Source organism: Nicotiana tomentosiformis, chromosome 12 (genome assembly GCF_000390325.3).
Source record: "Nicotiana tomentosiformis chromosome 12, ASM39032v3, whole genome shotgun sequence".
NCBI classification, from domain to species: domain Eukaryota; kingdom Viridiplantae; phylum Streptophyta; class Magnoliopsida; order Solanales; family Solanaceae; genus Nicotiana; species Nicotiana tomentosiformis.
In genome coordinates, this window is record NC_090823.1 from 81,560,298 (window position 1) to 81,580,758 (window position 20,461).

Below are 20,461 nucleotides of genomic sequence, written 5' to 3' on the forward strand. Positions count from 1 at the left end.
TGGATCCAAAGAAGATTGAAGCAGTGCAGAGTTGGCCCAGACCGTCATCAGCTATAGAGATCTGGAGTTTTCTTGGTTTGGAGGGGTATTATCGTTATTTTGTAGAGGATTTCTCATCTATTGCAGCATCTATGACCAGGATGACCTAGAAGGGTGCTCCGTTCAGGTGGAAAAAGGAGTATGAGGAGCGCTTTCAGAAGCTCAAGACGGCTTTGATGACATCCCCAGTATTGGTATTGCCTACAGGTTCGGGATCTTATACTGTATATTGTGAAATGTCACGGATTTGTCTCGGTGCGGTGTTGATGCAGGACGGTAGGGTGATTGCCTACGCATCCAGATAGCTGAAGGCGCATAAAAAGAACTATCATGTCCACGACCTTGAGTTAGCAGCTATTGTTCATGCCTTGAAGATTTGGCGGCACAATTTGTACGATGTCCCTTGTGAGATCTACACCGATCACCGGAGTTTGCATCATCTGTTCAAATAGAAGGATCTTAACTTGCGTCAGTGGAGGTGGTTGGAGTTACTTAAAGATTATGATATCACCATTTTGTACCATCCCGGGAAGGCCAATGTGGTGGCCGATGCTTTGAGTCACTGGGCGGAGAGTTTGGGGAGCTTAGCATATCTACCAGCAGTAGAAAGGCCATTAACGTTGGATGTTCAGGCCTTAGCTAGCCAGTTTGTTAGATTGGATATTTCTTAGCCGAGTCGAGTATTGGATTGTGTGATTTCTTGGTCTTCTATTTATGATCGTATCAGGGAGCGTCAGTATGATGACCCCCATCTGCTTGTCCTTAAGGACACGGTTCAACACGGTGATGCAAATGAGGTCGCTATTGGAGATGATGGTGCACTTAGGATGCAGAGTAGGCTATGTGTGCCCAATGTAGATGGTCTGCATGAGTTGATTCTCAAGGAGGGTCACAGTTCGTAGTACTCCATTCTCCCGGGTGTCGCGAAGATGTATCAGGACTTGAGGCAGCATTACTGGTGGAGGAGAATGAAGAAGGACATAGTGGAATATGTAGCTAAGTGTTTGAATTGCCAGCATGTAAAGTATAAGCATCAGCAGCTAGGTGGATTGCTTCAGAAGTTAGAGATTCTGGAGTGGAAATGGGAGCGGATCACTATGGATTTCGTTGTTGGGCTTCCACGTACTCAACGGAAGTTTGATGCAGTTTGGGTGATTGTGGATAGGCTGACCAAGTCAGCTCATTTCATTCCTGTGATGACTACCTATTCTTCCGAGCAGATGGCTCGAATTTATATCCGCGAGATTGTCAGGCTTCATGGCGTACAAGTATCTATCATCTCTGACCGAGGTACGCAGTTTACATCATAGTTCTGGAGGGCTGTACAGCAAGAGTTGGGTACTCGGGTTGAGTTGAGCACAACATTTCATCCTCAGACGGACGGATAGTCCGAGCGCACTATTCAGATATTGGAGGATATGCTTCGCGCTTGTGTGATAGATTTTGGGGGTGCTTGGGATCAGTTCTTTCCACTTGCTTAGTTTGCCTACAACAACAGTTATCAGTCGAGCATTCATATGGCACCGTATGAGGCTCTGTATGGTAGGCGGTGTCGGTCTCCAGTGGGTTGGTTCGAGCCGGGCGAGGCTAGGTTATTGGGCACAAACTTGGTTCAGGATGCTCTGGAGAAGGTTAAGGTGATTCAGGATCGACTTCGCACAACCCAATCCAGACAGAAGATTTATGCGGATCGGAAGGTTCCCGATGTTGCATTCATGGTTGGAGAGCAGGTCCTGCTCCGGGTGTCACCTATGAAGGGTGTTATGAGGTTCGGAAAGAAGGGCCAGCTGAGCCCAAGGTTTATCGGCCCATTCGAAGTATTGCGGCATGTTGGGGAGGTTGCTTATGAGCTTTCCTTGCCTCCCACTTTAGCAGGGGTTCACCCGGTATTCCATGTTTCTATGCTCCGGAAGTATCATATCCGTCTCATGTGTTGGATTTCAGCTCAGTCTAGTTGGACAAGGATTTATCTTATGTTGAGGAGCCGATGGCCATTTTGGACAGGCAGGTGCGAAGGCTGAGGTCAAAGAACATTGCTTCCGTGAAGGTTCAGTGGAGGGGTCAGCCGGTCAAGGAGGCGACTTGGGAGACCGAGGATGATATGCGCATCCGCTATCCTCATCTTTTCACCACTTCAGGTATGTCTCTATGCTCGTTCGAGGATGAACGATTATTTTAGAAGGGGGATGATGTAATGACTCGGCCGATCGTTTTGAGTGTATTAGCCACGATCCCCCATTTACTGCTTCCCCCGTATCTATTTTTGCTTATGAGACTTGCCGGGAGGTTTTGTTATGGTTTCGGAGTAAGTTGGGACACTTAGTCCCTAAAATGGAAGCTTAAGTCTTAGAATTTTGACCATAGTCGAAACTGTGTGAAGACGACTCCGGAATAGAGTTCTGTCAGTTCCATTAGCTCCGTTTGGTGATTTTGGACTTTAAAGCATGTCCGAACTGTAAATTTGAGGTCTGTAGCTGATTTAGGCTTGAAATGGCAAAAGTCAAATTTTTGGAGATTTTGACCGGAAGTGGACTTTTTGATATCGGGGTCAGATTTCGATTCCGAAAGATGGAGTAGGTCCGTAATGTTGAATATGACTTGTATGCAAAATTTGAGGTCAATCGGGCGTGGTTTGATAGGTTTCGGCATCGGTTGTAGAAGTTTAAAGTTTCAAAGTTTATTAAGTTTGAATTGGAGGGTGATTCGTGTTTTTAGTGTTGTTTGATGTGATTTGAGGGCTCGACTAAGTTCGTATGGTGTTTTAGGACTTGTTGGTATGTTTTGTTGAGGTCCTGGGGGCCTCGAGTGAGTTTCAGATGGTTAACGGATCATTTTTGGACTTAGAAGAATTTCTTGTGTTGGGCTGGTTCTGGTGTAATCGCACTTACGCAAGGCTAACCGCAGGTGCGAGCAATATGGCACAGAATCAGAGTTGGGAGGTTTGGTCGGGGGTCGCAGGTGCGTGGAAAATTCCGCATCTGCGATGTCCGCAGATGTGCTAGAGGAACCGTAGACGCGGAAGGAGACCGCAGAAGTGGACCATTGTCCGCAGGTGCGCACACGCAGGTGCGACCACCTGATCGCAGAAGCGGTCCCAGTCACCTTAAGCCATTTCCTCACCTGCGATGGAATTTCCGCAGGTGCGGCGTCGCAAATGCGACTAGATGTCCGCAGGTGCGAATTCGCTGGGCAAAAAAGGCCAAGTTCAAGGGTTTTATCCCATTTTCAATTTTGGGTCTTTGAGAGCTCGGATTGAGGCGATAATTCAAGGATTTTTCAGAGAGAACTTTTAATTTATGGTTATATTCCACTAATCTATAGTTGTTTTCATCATTTAATTAAGGAATTTGGTTGAGAAATTTGGGGGAAAAGGTTGGAAGTTCTTCAACTAACTTTTGAGTTTTGATTCGTATTTTGATATAGGATTTGGATAATTTTGGTACGAGTGAACTCGTGAGTGAATGGGTGTTCATATTTTGTGACTTTTACCCGATTCCGAGACGTGGGCCCGGGTCGACTTTTTAGGACGAAATTTGGAATTTCTATTAAAGTCTTGATTTCATTAATTAGATTAGTCTATTATAGTTGTATTGATGATATGTAATTATTTTTGGCTAGATTTGGTCCATTCGGAGTCGAATAATCAAGGAAAAGGCATTCTTACAGATTGATTGAGCTTGGTTCGAGGTAAGTAGCTTGCCTAACTTTGTGGGGGGGAAATGAGAGGGGGAGGGAATACCCTTAGGATTTGGTATTATTGTGATATGTGAGCGTCGTGTACGTGAGGTGACAAGTGCGTACACGAGCTATTTATTGTAAAACACGATTTTTACTGAGTAGTAACATGTTCTCATTCTTAATTGAGTTATATCAATGTGTATAGTTATCCTGTTTAGTCTAATATTGCATGTCTACGTGCTTTAACTGCTTATTTGAATTCTGTACAGCATGCCTAGTTGATTTTCTGCTTTTCCTTGTTCTTTATAAGTCTTAACTGTGGTATTTATTGGTTGAGCTGTGTGTTTACTTTTGAGACTACGAGGTGGTTCCTCGGGAGTTCTCCCTGCACATTTACTTTTGAGACTACGAGGCGGTTCCTTGGGAGTTCTCCCTGCACATTTACTTTTGAGACTACGAGGTGGTACCTCGAGAGTTCTCCCCGCACATTTACTTTTGAGACTACAAGGTGGTACCTCGGGAGTTCTCCCTGTATATTTACTTTTTGAGACTACGAGGTGGTACCTCGGGAGTTCTCCCTGCATATTTATTTTGGGACTACGAGACGGTATCTCGGAAGATCCACTACAGTTATCCCTGTGTGTTGTACAATTATTTCACTGTGTTTTCCTTTTGTTAAATTCCAATCTCTTATTATACTGTTATATTCTCTTGCTTTATTTATTATATACCAGTGTGCCTGACCTCACCTCGGTAGGCTTTGCACTTATTGGGTACCGTTATGATGTATTCATGCTACTCTTCTGCACATGTTTTATGTGCAAATCCAGGTAATTATTATCAGCCCCACTATTAGCTGAGAGTGCTAGCTGTTGTACGGAGACTTCAAGGTACATATGCCGCGTCCGCAGACCTCGGAGTCCCCCTATATTCTCTCCTATGTCATTTACCTTCCGTACTTCTTTTATTATACTCTGGTGTGTAGAGATACTAGTTCCCTTCAGTAGCTTGTGACTTATGATGTTCCGGGTTTTGAAAATATCATGTATTACTAGAATGTTAGTTATTGTACATGCCGAGCGACATTGTTACCAGTTATTTAGTTATCTATTGTAGTTAGTTGTTAAGTTTTCCTTATATTTTTGTTATTTTCGCATTTTGTTAGGCTTACCTAGTCGTAGAGACTAGGTGTCATCACAACGTCTTACGGAGGGAGAATTGGGTCGTGACATATAATTTGCAAGTGAGATGAGACTGTTGTGTTTGTTGCTATTTCCGGCGGATTCGCTGGTGGATTTCGCTCAAGAAACAATGAGGAGAAGAAGGTAGAGAGAGAGAGAGAGAGCTGTATTTTAAAATCAGAGAGGGTCAATATGCGGAAGGGTTACAGGTGGGTTTAATTATATTTGGGGTGAAGTTTAAGTTAGGCAATTTGACAGTGACACGTGGATATTAATTAATTTTTTTTTTCCTTCAGAATTTTCTGTTAGTGAAAGGGTAATGTTGAGCCAAAAAAATAACTTTATATTCAAATAGGTGGATGGAGGGCATATTTGTACCAGTTTCGATACTTCAGGGATAGTTTTGGCCTTTTTCGCAATAAATATTAATACTTAATAACTTTGTGAAAATGATCTAATATGTTATTACCGATTAAACTACAATGATATTATGAAAAACTTTTACATGGTTAGTGTATATTACTTAAATCCATTATTGTTTTATGTTTGTGGTGTTAATTTGTGTATATATCTTTCCTATAAACTGTAGAGTTTGGGGACTATATATATATATATATATATATATATGTGATTGTAAATATTGAAAAATGAGTTTCTATATAATAACCAGGGATTTGATCAACAAGATTAATTTGGTAAAAGGATTTATTCAAACCAAAAGGCTCTTAGCTTTATCTTTGATTTTTTTGCTTTAGGCTCAAGCCCTTAAAATAACGAAAAATGTTCGAATTTATCCCTATACTATGGTATATAGTTTACATTTGTCCCCTGTTATACTTTTCATCCAAATACACCTCTATCGTTAACAAAGTATGTAAAATTGCCATTAGCCCTAACGGATCTCCACTGTGGCAGCCGACCCTTCTGTTAATTTGTCCATATCAACATCCAAGTCAACACCTAAATATAATTCTCACTAGATTTTATTGACCAAAATAATTGGGACGAGGAGAGAGAAGGATGCCTTCCTTGGTCGGAAAATGGAGGTTGGAGCAGCTAGCTTTTTGAATGAAATCAATTTCTTTAGTTGCCTTTTATATTCATTTACAATATTTGGTCCGCCGTCAACCACTATCTTCTCAGCTCACTGCCCAGCAACCCCCTCTACCACCCATAGTTCCACCCCACCATCATCTCCTTTGATGTTTTTCAAAAGGTTCAAAATTTTCGACAAGTCGACGAGGATAAACTCGTCGTTTACTCATAGCCGGAGAAGTAGCAAGTAAGGATATGTCTTTTTCTCTAAGATTCAAATCGTCCCGAAACTGATTAGATCCACCCCCATCTCTCTCTCACTCCTTCTATATTTGCGACCTATCGGAATATACCCCTACCACTAGAAATCAAATCCGTCCGAACACCGTCGGAAGCAACCAGAAAATTCTTTGACCATGATTTATCTTTCTTGCCTGTTCAAATCCATATCCTAGTATATTTTCGCAGTCAATTTTTTATGTGAGAGTTGATCATAAACCCTAGCTAAGTTGCAACATTGATTCATTGAAGTTTACAAAAACTGCTTGAAATTAGAAAGAAAATTGCAATAGATTCTTCTTCGTTGCTGATGATAGTAAATGTTGATGATGGTAAATCGATGTCTTCGAATGGCAATGGTGCTCGGTAAATATCCATTGATTTTAGTAAGAATGGTAAAGATGTATTAATACATCAGAAATATAAGAATAAATTGTTAAGAGTTTTGATTAAAAATGGTGGCATGGCGAATCTAGTTTCCGGCGTCGGCAACTGTTAAAGGAGGGAGGCGGAGTGAGTTATAAAATGAAACTAGGTTAAATGTGGAAGAATTACTTTTTTAATTTTCTAATTTAGTAAAGGCAATAAACAAGATATTAGGTGCTGACTTGGCTGCTGATGTGGACAAATTAATAGAGGGGTTGGCTGCCACAATGGAGATCCGTTAAAGCTCTGGGCAATTTTATAAACTTTGTTAACGGTAGGGGTGAATTTGGACTAAAAGTATAACGAGGGATAAATGTAAACTATATATTATAATATAGGGACAAATTCGGACCTTTTCTCTTAAAATAATTTCAAAGGCGAGATTCCATTCTTTTGAAAATCAGTTGTAAATTACATTAATGATGTAAAAAAAAAACATACGTTGTTAGTATATACTAATATGATTCTTTCATCCTTAACTGGAGGTTTCAATTTCGAGCGGTGAGAATAAAAACAGTTTTGGTAGAGAGCGTTTCCCACTTTAATTAGTCTTATGCGGCGCGAATCCGGATTAGTCAGGACCCGAAACCAAAAAAAAGAATCTTTAATAATGCATTAATTAGGTAGTTTCAAGAGAAGTTTATGATCTCCGAATATACCAAATTTGATTAACTCTAAACTCGCTCATCCCTCCAAGTGTCATAAAGCCTCAATTTTCATAGCTGTTTTAACGGTTATTGTAGCTGAACAAGTCTTCCTTTGAACCATCCAAACAACACAAAAAACATTTTTAATTTTGTTTAAAAAAACAACTTTCTTGACCCAAACTATACAAAAAATAAAAATAAAAATTTAATCATAGATATCGTTATCCAACTTACTCTTATTCTTAGGAGTAATATTTTTGATAAATTGGTCCATCCACTAGTTGATTGGCTTCTTCCAATTAATAAGTTTAATTACATAAGTATATACATTATTTTCTAATTAATTAGACTTACCATTTTGACCTGCATTATCACATGCTTAAGTCCTTATTTTCCCAATAATGATAGACGATTTTGTAGATACCCCCTTAATATTCTAACAAACCAAAAGAGACAAAGAAAAAGAAAAGGGAAGACATTAAAAAATACAACTTTTTTGTTTGGGAAAAAGTGGTCAAAATGTGGACAAAGAATGTGAACTTACTTGATTTCTTTTGTTGTCCCCTTCATTACATCACAAAGTAGGGACAGAGAAAGAAAGGGAGAGAAAAAAAAGAGCAATTTTCTATCTTTGCATGTCCGATCCATGCATGATTGAAACAATACATTTTGTGAATGAAAACAGATCAAATCCATAAACGCAAAAACAAAAAAATATAGCATGTGAAGATCAAGAAGAAATTAAAAAGGACATTAACATGAAGGCGTGGGAGGCAACTATAAGGATAACACAGGCTGCAACAAGAAGACGTGGCAACACGATTTTCGGATCATCACAGGTGGTAGAAGAAGAAGAAAATGATGAGGAGGAGCAAGAAGAAGAGCACGCGAGCGGAGAAATTTTCCGTGCAGAGAGATTTCTCCCGAATGGAGATTACTATAGTGGCTATTGGCTTGATAATTTCCCACATGGACAGGGAAAATATTGGTGGACAGACGGATGTATGTACGTTGGAGATTGGTTTCGAGGGAAAACGATGGGGAAGGGGACGTTTAGTTGGCCCTCAGGGGCAATGTACCAGGGGAATTTCAAGAGCGGATTTATGGATGGAGATGGGACTTACACGGGGCCTACTGCCGATACGTATAGAGGTTCTTGGGTAATGAATTTGAAACATGGACATGGCGTTAAGGAATACACCAACGGAGATTCTTATGATGGTGAATGGTGCAGAGGATTACAACAAGGAAATGGGAGGTATACATGGAAGAATGGGAATTATTATGTTGGTGAATGGAACAATGGGACTATTTCTGGTAAAGGCAAAATGTATTGGACTAATGGCAATCTTTATGAAGGGAATTGGGAAGATGGATTTCCTAAAGGAAATGGAACATTTACATGGAATGATGGGAGTTTTTATGTGGGAAATTGGAGTAAAGATCCAAATGAACAAAATGGTACTTTTTATCCCTCTGGATCATTGTTAGAAGGTGGCAATCTTGAATGGGATCCTCAACAAGTTTTCAACGTCGATTTAACAGAATGTACTATTTGTCCGCCTGAGAAAGTTCCGATATTGCCTTCACAGAAAAAGCTCGCCCTATGGAGATCATCTAAGGCGGTGGACAACAACGTTAGACCAAGGAGAATGTCCTTGGATGGGAGAATAGATGCACCTCCTGTAGATAGGGAGTTTGGGAGAATTCGTCTATCGGATGCTGCTGGAAATTCTGCTACTACTTCTTATAATTCGGACGATTCCATGGTTGGATTGCAGGAAACTGATGGATATTTATTAAGAGGAAGCCCTATTAGGATTCCTAAGGTTGTAAAGAGGCAAGGTCAGACAATTTCCAGAGGACATAAGAATTATGAGCTTATGCTTAATTTGCAGTTGGGAATCAGGTAGCTATTTTAACTTGTGTTTTGTTCTAACTTTCATGTATATTTCAAGGAATTATTTGCAAATTGAGATACTATCATCTTGCTTGGTGATTAGAAATATGCAAGTTACCTTGTGTTTATTGTTCCTTTTAAAGGCTCAAAATAGTGCTTTTTCTTGTGTGATTTTTACTTGTGATGTAAATTATGGAGTAGGCATTCAGTAGGAAGGCCTGGTCCTCCTCCATCACTAGATCTCAAGCCATCAGCATTTGATCCTAGAGAGAAGTATTGGACAAGGTTTCCACCTGAAGGATCGAAGATAACGCCACCTCATCCGTCTTGTGAATTCAGATGGAAAGATTATTGTCCAAAAGTTTTCAGGTAAGGCCTAATTATACAAGATTTGAGTATTTCAGTGTGCAAAATAAAACACTTTTGAAGCTAGTCATTTATCGATATGTTTGTCAGGGCTTTACGGATGTTATTCAAAGTGGATGCAGCTGATTATATGATATCAATTTGTGGTAATGATGCCCTCCGGGAGCTTTGTTCCCCTGGAAAGAGTGGAAGTTTTTTCTACTTGACAAACGATGATCGATACATGATCAAGACAATGAAGAAAGCAGAAACAAAAGTAAGTCTCAAATAAATCAGCACTGTTTATTTTTTTCCCTGCAAAAGATCACTGTCTCTTCTCATCATTTTTCTTGCCAATGGATTTGTTAGGTGCTTTTAAGGATGTTAAGTGCCTATTTCAATCATGTTCGTGCGTTTGAGAACACCCTTGTGACTAAGTACTATGGCCTGCATTGTGTGAAGCTAAGTGGACCAGCACAGAAGAAGGTATTCAACATAAAGTAAAGTCAAACAATCTGTTCAATTCTAATGCCTTCATCAATGGTTTAGGTACGGTTTGTTATCATGGGGAATCTTTTTTGCACAAATTACTCAATTCATAGACGATTCGACTTGAAAGGATCAACATTTGGCCGAATGACTGATAAGCCAGAATCAGAGATTGATGCAACCACAACCCTTAAAGACCTTGATCTGAACTTCATCTTCAGGTTACAAAAGACATGGTTTCAGGAATTCCGAAGGTAAGTTTTTTGCTTTGGCTCCTTTTGCCCTTCACACACGACGACATTTGAAACTTTCGACATTTCATTCAAGCATAAAATAAATGTCAGAAAACGATTTCGCAACATTTGTTTACTTAATATGACATTTATAGAAATGTTGTCGTGTCTGATCCTTTAGTATTTCAAACAAGAAGACTGAGAATTATTTATTTTGCAGGCAAGTTGATAGGGATTGTGAGTTCTTGGAACAAGAGGGAGTGATGGACTACAGCCTTTTAGTTGGAATTCATTTTAGAGAAGCAGATAGTGGTGCAGACCAGACACCTTCTGGTTGTAGAACACCAATTGGTTGGTTCTAATTTTGTAACACTTGATTTTTTACCCTTTTAAATCTAAGTGAGTTCTGTGATAACTTCATTTCTATCATGACAGAGAATTTTCAATCTTGTCATAGAACATTCATTCATTTGGCAAATTCACAACTTTCGTTCCGTTTACTGTCAAATTCCCTCAAAATTTACCATAAGCAGATTCATATCAATCAAGTTATAAGCATCACTTTTCTTTATTGCAGATAATGGAGGCTCGGAAAATGAGACAGTTCCTCGTCTTTCTCGAGCTGATATGGATCAATTGCTTCTTGATCAGGCAGGGTAAGTTTTCAACAAGTTAAACACATTTGTCCAATATTAGACACTTTAGGCCTAATAAACTGTCATGCATTAATGAATCTTGGCTAGCTTAGTACTGTTTCCTTATCTATCTAAATCTAAGATTCTTCAATTGTCAAACATTGTTTCTTGATTGTTTGGTCTAAAATTGCAGGTGGGCTAGCATAAAACTAGGAATAAACATGCCAGCAAGAGTTGAAAGGACAGAGAGGAAAACTACAGAAGGAGAGATTCAGCTAATAGGAGAAGCAACAGGAGAGTTGTATGATGTGATATTGTTTTTTGGTATCATAGACATACTTCAAGACTATGACATTACAAAGAAGCTTGAGCATGCATACAAGTCTATGCAATGTGATCCCAACTCCATCTCTGCAGTCGATCCAAAGGCGTACTCAAGGCGTTTTCGTGATTACATTTTCAAAGTTTTCATAGAAGACAATTAATTAACGTATGCTTAATTCCCTTTTAATGAGAGGGCTTCAAACTGCAAGCTAGCTTAATTAGGACTGATCAGTACACCATTTGTTTATTGTTTTATCTGCAGTAGAGGAACTAATGTTCTTCCTTCACTGCATTTTCTCATCTTAAAACTATTCTTATTGTCATAGGTATATATATACACACACAATTCAGGATGAGTACTATTGTATAGAAAAAGTTGTAACAGAAGCAACACAAATGTGACTGATATGTTACGTATATGAAAATTGTTGTTTCAAGGTATTTGCAGGGAACAATGGATTCTTAAGGTAGAATTTATTTGAATTTATCAATATTTCTATTTACTAATTGATTTAAGCTCCTTAATTCTTCAGGAGCTTAGTATGTTCACGAACAAATTTTGCTGGTATTGTAATTCTCTAGTAATGCGTAAACAAAAAAGTTCCTACTATTATTACTCTAGACTCTCTTCAGTCTTCACCTAGACTAGAAAAAAAGTATGTTTTCATTCATAAGATTGGCCGACAAATATAGAATGATCACAACAACAACAACCCAGTATAATCTCACTAGTGGGGTCTGTGGAGGATAGTGTGTACGCAGACCTTACCCTTACCCTGGGGTAGAGAGGCTGTTTCCGATAGACCCTCGACTCTCTCCTTCCAAGAACTCCCCACCTTACTCTTGGGTGACTCAAACTCACAATCTCTTGGCTGGAAGTGGAGAGTGCTTACCACTAAAACGATCACAAACAAGAAATAAAATAAAAATACTCTTTAAGGGGTGAATATACCATGATATCTCATGAGATTAGTTATTCCATCTTCTATATGAGATTGCTAATCCCCACCATTTTAGAATAAAAGGTATCCCAAGATTAGTTAATATCCCAAACCAAACATAGAATAAAGTTAAATCCCAAAATTTATTCCGAAATTATTATCCTTATCCCATGTACCAAAACGACCCTTAAGAGTTGGCATCCACTCTCCACTCCTACAGTACTAACAAGCTGAGGTGAAAGGATGAGTTGCAATGGAATTTATATTTTACTCTTTACATATTTCTCCATTTCATTTCAGCGATGATGTTTGATTGGACACAAAGCAAATTTTTGTCGCATACTAAAAGTACATTTAAACTTGTGATTGTAAGCATATCATGATATTTTGTGACTACAAGAAAATGTTATAAAGGTTAAATTGAGAAGTTTAAATTTAGAGTGTTTTCACGTAAAAAAAAAAAAAAAATGTATCATTTTTCTAAAAACGAACTAGAAATGAAAAAATATCATTCAAAACGCAATAGAGGTACTAAACATCTCGAAATTCTATAAATTCATAGAATATTCACAAAAAGATCAAAGACATCAAATATTATCTTTCTCAAGCCGCCAAAGTGATTTATAGATGTTCTTTTTCATGAAGATCAAATACATGCCAAGAAAATCTGCATCATGTTATGTTCGAGAAATATCACTGCGAAAAATTCAGTCAAAGAAACAAACAGAATTATATCCACAATGATTCATCAATAAAATTATTTTTCTTAAAAAAAAAATTTAGAGGCACTGAACAATTCATTAGGCATTATGACATCTCCCTTTGGGTTGATACTACTCCTTACATCCAACCTTGTTGTTGGATGAACTATTTTAATATTAAAAATTAATGGAGTAGTAAATTTAAGTGTTAAATGGAGCAAGTAAATAAAATTAAAAATTAAGATAATTGTAAGTTAATGACTTCAGTCCCATTTTTATGAAAAATATTTTCCAGTCGTCTCACCACACACACCCCAAATTTCTTCACCTCTCTCTCTCCGGATCTCCTAGTACTCCACTATAAATAACAAACGTTCAGCCAAGAATTTGGTGAACTGTTACTAAAATCAAAACTGTTTCGACGAAGAATTTTCATTTGCAACCATGTCAGGTACGATATTCAATTAATCTGCTTACAAATATCCAAATTCTCAGATCATGATAATTCTCGGAAAATTTGATGAATTTTAGGAGAAAATGGAGGGAGGATTCGCCGCAGCGGTAGGGCAGCAGTGGTGGTCCTCGGCGACATTGGACGTAGCCCTCGTATGCAATATCACGCTCTTTCCCTTGCTCGTCAGGTACGCCAAATTCAGAATTTAAAATGCACCTTTTAATACACGCATATACACACATCCGTCCAAATTAATGCATTTTTGGACATTTTTAACCTTCTGTTATGAATTAATGTTGAGCATTAACCTCTGAACCTGAGTTTAATAGTTTCTGGCTGCTTGTTACGTTTACGGTGTAATTAGCTACAATAATGACCTTTAGCTATAAATTATATGCTATTTAGTTTTCTCTAGTTAATTTTCTTCCATTAGGATCAAATGTGTAGGTAGCTGGAATAATGACCGTATCCGAAGAACATTGTGCAGTAGGGTAAAAGTAATTCTTTTCAAACTATATATAAATTTTTGAATCCCCTTGAAATAAATAAAAACATTTAGTGTAGTGGCAAAACTGGTTCAGAAATACTAGATGTGATATGTACGGATTTTTCGTCTGTCTCTGCCATTGTGGTCCGCTATCTGTTTGATGATCTTGATTAGGTGGTTATTCTTTGAAATGGAGCAGAAGAAATGTGTAAAGATGTGAATTTCTTTAGTTGAACGTGTGGTTATTGATTTAAGCTGTATTTATGTTGACCAAGTTCATTTTAGTTGTAAAAAGAATATCTTTGACATACTCTGGAACTGTCGTTCGTGAGAGTTGTAGAACTCTTCGATGTGCAGACTGATCTTTTTAGTTTTGGACTTCCAATCTTATTTATTTGGAGGTTACCGTTGTGCTGTCGCATATGCTTCCATTTATTACTAATGTTATTTAGTATCATGAGCTGAGGGTCTGTCGGAAACAGCCTCTCTCTGCGTACATTCTACCCTCCCCAGACCCCACTTATGAGATTCTATTGGGTTGTTGTTGTTATTTAGTATCATGGACTGTTGTAATAGAGAATAGTAAAATCTCTTGTCTGCATTAAGTGATTATATATACAAGTGACCATGAGAAAACCACTTTTTTATTTTTCAAAAATAGTGGTTGATACATCCCGGGCCCTTTACATTCTTATGTTTATGCTATTACCTCTTGCAGGCTCATCTAGAGGTCGACATTGTTGCATATGGAGGTAAGTGTCATGTAACAACCCAGTTTAAAAGAATGGTTTTATCTTCATAATGAAGTGGGAAAAGTTAGAGAAGCATTACCAGAGTCTTTCTTAGAGAAATTGAATGATTTTTTTTTTCTCCATTTCACTGTCCTAGATAATACTGTAACATTACTGGCTCTACTTGTTCAATTTTTCTTCAGATTTACTATTCTTCTACCATTGCAATATCAGAACATTTTGAAAAGACGTGAAACCAATTTCCAGTCAGTGTGCATAATTTTGTATTGCTTGACATAAGTGCTTGGTTTGATAATCCAGTACAAACACTATATTTTTCCTTGACTTTATTCTGCCTGGTTGTTCTGATTTTCAGTTCTTAATCTTGAGTAGGTTCGGACCCTCATTCTGCTGTAAAACATCATAATTCTGTTCACATCCATGAAATGGTAATCACTGGATGGTCTAGCTGTCGTTCTGGAGTGAAAAACTCATGAAAGACATCCTCTTTTGTTGTGTATGAGTTGTTTGACTTCGACTATTTTGCCATCATGCAGACACAGTGGCCATCAAATCCTAGAAGCTTGCCAAAGATACTCCGTCCTTTATTACTCATATTTAAGCCATTGGTCCAGTTTCTTATGCTTCTATGGTATTTGTGTGTTAAAATTCCGGCACCTGATGTTTTCATAGTTCAGGTGAGCTATGAAGCTGCAAGTAGCTACTTTAATATATCTGCTACAGCTATTAAATATGTAGATCAGTTATGTGGCTGTATACATTACATTTAGTGTTTCTTGTGTTAAAAAAAAAAAGAAAGGAACGAAGCATTTGATATTTGCGAGCCAAGCATTAAGCTAAAGGCTTGTTCTCTTTCTCAAAGTTAACCAGAACCCTTGTCAGCACTGAGGTTGCATTCTCATTGGTGCTTGAACTGCTGGTTCTTCCTTAGTTTTATAACATATTCTATCTGGTGGGTGCTGAGCTTGACTTTTGTTATGATCCACCCAAGTGCTTAAGGCATGTCCAATTTGTAGTCGAGGATTCATCAGGCACAAAACTCAAGTCCTCACGACCGTTATGTTCAGTGAGATGTTTAGGTCACTTGATTTGGCGTGCTTGAGCTTTAATTGTATCAACTAATACAGCATTTCTCCTTTTCCAGAATCCACCATCTGTTCCTACACTGGTTGCTGTAAAATTGGCCAGCTGGATTAGACGTTCCGCATTCATTATAGATTGGCATAACTTCGGATATACTCTTCTAGCATTGTCTCTTGGGAGAAATAGTCGTTTTGTCGCTTTGTATCATTGGTAATTTGTTCATCCTCATAAGTTATAAAACTCCTTGTGTTTAGCATCTGGTTTGTGAACTGTGCAAGTAAAACAAAATTTGGATATTTGGATAGGATTGAAAAGCATTTTGGGAAAGTGGCTAATGGTTCCTTGTGCGTGACGAAGGCAATGCAACATGAATTGGCTCAAAACTGGGGAATTAGGTAGGCCATTGAGCTACTTGGAATATCTAACATTCTGATTTTCTTTGTTTATGGACTTGTGCATCATCTTTGTACTTTCTGGATTCCCAGTGCCACTGTTCTGTATGATCAGCCTCCTGAATTTTTTCGACCTGCTTCTTTGGAGGAGAAGCACAAGGTGAATTACCTAGTCCATAACGTAGCTCCCCTAAGATTATACATACTTTATAATTTAACCTTCAAGTGCCAATTGCAGTTGTTTTGTAGGATTGATAAGAGTCTGAGAACGCCTTACAGCCTTCAAGACTGTCTTAGCAATGGTACTGTAATGAGAATTTCCATGTGATGTGTTGTTTCAGATAAAGAATTGATATGAATATGGCATGTTTGCAGAGGAAATAACAACGGACAATGACAATCCTAATGTAACTCTATTTACAACTCAGACTGGCTCAGATATTTCCTTGAAGTGGAACAGACCAGCGCTCATTGTAAGCAGTACAAGCTGGTCAGTTGTTTGTAAACTTAATTTAACATCCTATTGTGTTCCGACACAGTGAACCTTATATTTCTCTAATCACAAATTTTATCCTCATATAACGTGAGCATGACCATTCTTCTTCTATACCTTTTGCCCTAATCTTCATCCTGGTTTTCAGAAATTCAAAACTTGATAGTGGTGATCTACCATGTTAAGTTGTCTCACATAGTTTGTGGGATGTGGAATTTGTCTCTTACATGGTCTTAAGCAATCCTCACCTCATGAGCTATCTTTTTTGGTTGAGTTAGGCCCAAGGTCCATGTCTTTACATTCTGCAAACTTGAACTCAATCGCTATCGGTTCAGTGTTTCTGAATATCAAGAAATTATGGGTCAAAGATGATTGGTCAAAACAAAAATCAAACCCACAATGGAAGAGTTCTGTCTCTTATTTGCACCATGTGCTGGAAAATTCTGTTTCTTAATTGAACCATGTGGTCATGCTCCTATTTCAAAATGCGAAGGTGGTTAAACAGTTCTAGCTATCGGTGATAGATACATGACATTGTAGTACTGATTTTTAGGACACCGGACGAAGATTTTAGCATTCTCCTAGAGGCAGCACTAATGTATGATAGAAGGGTTTCTGCATTACTGAACGAGGATGACTTAAAGAGGGAGGAAGTTCTCTGGCAGGAAATCAAGGGTGGGAAGCAATACCCTAGGTTATTATTTATAATTACAGGTAACTGCTGATCATGTGTCAAAGAGGGATTTTACTTCTTATTTTATTGGTTAACTTTAGCCTACATGTTGTTCTCACTCTGGGTTCTTTTGAAGGCAAAGGGCCTGAAAAGGAAAAATATGAACAGAAGATAGCAAAACTCAACCTTAAACGTGTAGCATTTCGTACTATGTGGCTGGCGCCAGAGGATTACCCATTACTTCTTGGTACGAGAGCTACCAACCTGTTGTCATCTTCTTGTGTTCACCTTAAAATTGTCTCAAATCCTTGGTTCCCTTGTATAGGATCAGCTGACCTTGGTGTTTGCTTGCATACTTCCTCTTCAGGGTTGGATCTTCCAATGAAGGTTTTGTTTCCAAATTCTTATAGAGCACAAGTCAATTTTTTTCCCGTGCTGCTTAAAACTTCTGTAGGCCTCATCATTGTAATTTTCCTTTCAGGTTGTGGATATGTTTGGCTGTGGATTACCTGTCTGTGCTGTTTCCTACTCCTGGTAAGATGCATGAACACGCGTTCCCCTTTTTCATTTTCAATTCCTATGGCCTCGACATTTGAAAGTCCTATAAATAATATACCATGAAAAGTTGCATATTAACCTTTCTTCACTGCCCTTTATCAAGTATCAACGAGCTGGTCGAAGTTGACAAGAATGGCCTACTCTTCTCTTCATCATCGGAACTGGCTGATCAATTTATGGTAAGCTCCTAAACAGACAAAAAATGACCTTTTATCTCCTCCTCCTTGTTCTTTTATGTTAGCCTTACATTGTAGATTTTATTAGATTCAGTGATTCGCAAGATATTGCCACAGCAAAGCCCCCAGGGCTTTGGTCTAGTGGTAAGAGCGCAACATGTGATGTGTGGTTAGGCGCACGTCAGGGGTTCGAACCTGCTGCAGACAGAAGCCTGGTATTTAAGTGGAGAAGGGTAGAGGGGGGCCCATTATAGTTTCGAACCTCGCGCCACTGGCCCTCGAGATTTCTCGGTTATAAAAAAAGATATTGCCACAGCAAACATTATCAAGTATCAATCCCCTCAAATGGTTTATGCTTCATACTTGCATGTCTGGATTTGTTATATATCTTATTCTAGAATTAGCAGTTCCTGGAGTTAACCAGTAAGCTTACTTCCTGAGAATATTCTATCTTATTTGCTGAAGTGTGAAAACCTGTGCAGATGCTGTTTAAGGGATTCCCAGGTGAATGTGATGAGTTGAAGTCGCTGAGACAGGGAGTATTGGCAAGCAGATCTTCTGTTAATTGGGCTACAGAGTGGGAAGAAAATGCCAAACCCTTAATATCCAAGGCAAGTATATTTTTGCATACGCTTTTTGCGTCTCTTTTTTCCTCTTCATTAGTAAGATGGTCTTGCGCATTGTGTTGCAAAGGCCATTTGGATATCATGCATTTAGATGTCATTTAAACACACCATGCATTATTCAGATGTAAGTAAACGTTAGCGAAAAAGATGTTCTAGTTGTGCACTACTCTTGACGGTCTGGTATTCAATTATGCAGGTTATTTTTGAGAACTCGAGCTGATTCTGAAGTAAAAATTTCAGAACTCCAATGTCCTTTACCCCGTGTATCTGAAGGATTTTGGAAATTATACACTCAGCGTCATGCTGCGCCGAGCAAAAGAGGGTCCCTGCTACCCCACCCCCTCCCAGGCTCCACAGAGCAACCAATTTTTGTGGCGCTATTAGGATCATTAGTCACATATTTCTGTTTTGGTTTTGTCAGAACTGTATTTGTACAGCTGTAGAAGTGGCCATGATACACTTGAGGTTACTTGCCTTTACCTCTCTTTTTTCTTCTTCTAAGTAGTTTAACATCGTTGTTTGAAAAAAATATAGGTATTAGGGCAAACGGGCCTGCAATTTTGACTGGTAAATAGGGTGGCGCAGGCAGTGAAATTTCATTTTTATTTTTACAAATTACTGCTTTTCTTGAAAGAACAGAAAACAGCAAAACATTTAATGTAAACTAATAATAGATCAATTGGCCAAGTAGAGTTAATAGCTGAAAGATTGTGAATGGTCTTTTGTGAACTATTCTGTAAGCTGACATCGCCCATCATTATTCTTTCCTCCTTATCCTGAAAACGTGGCTATGAATGGTCATTTATCCAGCAACATATTCCAGAATGCATTTTGTGTCCCAGAACGATCATTTATCCCAGAATACATTTTCTGTGTTCTTTGGGGGGGAAAAAGGAAGAGAAATAGTGTTTGTGTATCTCTAAGCTTTTAGCGGCACAATGAAAGCTGTAATACAAGATAGGCACATTAACAACTTTAGTCCTTGTTGCTATTATTGCTGTGTCTAAATACAAACAATTAATATATCTAAATAACATTTCCGGAAAATAATATAATAAATGATGTAACAAACAGATTATTAAAATAGGTTTATTTGAAATAAAGAAGCTCTACGAAAATGTTACGCGATAGGAGGAAGCTCTATAACAAGCTTAAGACTAGCAATAATATGTAAGGGTGAATGTTGACATATTCATAAAAAGGAGTATTAGAGAACGAGAAATGTTAAATAAATATTAGACAAAATTACTAATAATCACATTCCCGGGACGGTTTAAGTAGCATATACATAAAGGATAAAATAAGAGAAACTTGCTTGAGATAATTTAGTTATGTTTACTTAGACCTCTAAATGCACTGATTTATAAATGGGAAACAATTGTCATTGAAAATATAAAAAAGACGAAATAAACCTAAAAATTGCGTTGGGAGAACTCTTTAACCTATCGTAATTCAATTATACTTTGCAAAATATGGAATGCAGCCGAAGCATACGATCCGCATAGGCAATATCAACTTATATCAAGTTTCGGTGTCTAATTGAAATCTTTGAAAGACTTGTACTTGTCCAATAGCTACGCAATATCTTTTCTTTCAAAGCCCTATTATAGAGAATTTTACCTTCCTATACACTATTTGAAATCTTATTACCCTCCATGCTCAAGTTTTAATTTAATTACATAGGCATATACAATTTATCAATTATATACATTTTAAGAATTTAATGAAAATCAATTAACTCCTAAAATCTCTCTAACGTACATATCCCACTCCCCCACGTTTCTCTCTCCATACCCCCCGCGCCCCACGATTCTGTAGTCTCTCCCTCCATTAACGCTCCCTTCCATTTTTCTTCAAAAATCTTTTATAATCTCTCTCAATCTTTCTTTATTCTCTCTCTAAATCCTACAAAAA

At 38.2% G+C, this 20,461-nt stretch overlaps 2 protein-coding genes across 2 annotated transcripts; both read left to right on the plus strand.

Moving 5' to 3' along the window:
- Positions 1–7,712: 7,712 nt before the first annotated feature.
- LOC104098184 (phosphatidylinositol 4-phosphate 5-kinase 6-like) lies at positions 7,713–11,652 on the plus strand. The gene is made up of 8 exons (XM_009604857.4): positions 7,713–9,194; positions 9,387–9,554; positions 9,642–9,807; positions 9,900–10,016; positions 10,080–10,273; positions 10,473–10,603; positions 10,830–10,908; positions 11,081–11,652. The coding sequence occupies exons 1-8, from the start codon at positions 8,044–8,046 to the stop codon at positions 11,370–11,372; spliced, it is 2,298 nt and encodes a 765-aa protein (XP_009603152.1). The 5' UTR covers positions 7,713–8,043; the 3' UTR covers positions 11,373–11,652.
- A 1,441-nt stretch (positions 11,653–13,093) lies between these two features.
- LOC104098177 (UDP-glycosyltransferase TURAN) lies at positions 13,094–19,253 on the plus strand. The gene is made up of 17 exons (XM_009604849.4): positions 13,094–13,304; positions 13,385–13,494; positions 14,513–14,546; positions 14,919–14,974; positions 15,083–15,223; positions 15,691–15,839; positions 15,935–16,024; positions 16,115–16,181; positions 16,260–16,323; positions 16,397–16,511; positions 17,068–17,228; positions 17,324–17,434; positions 17,513–17,574; positions 17,669–17,721; positions 17,849–17,924; positions 18,404–18,532; positions 18,744–19,253. Exons 1-17 carry the CDS (start codon positions 13,298–13,300, stop codon positions 18,765–18,767), a joined length of 1,449 nt encoding a protein of 482 aa, XP_009603144.1. The 5' UTR covers positions 13,094–13,297; the 3' UTR covers positions 18,768–19,253.
- The last annotated feature ends 1,208 nt before the right edge of the window (positions 19,254–20,461 follow it).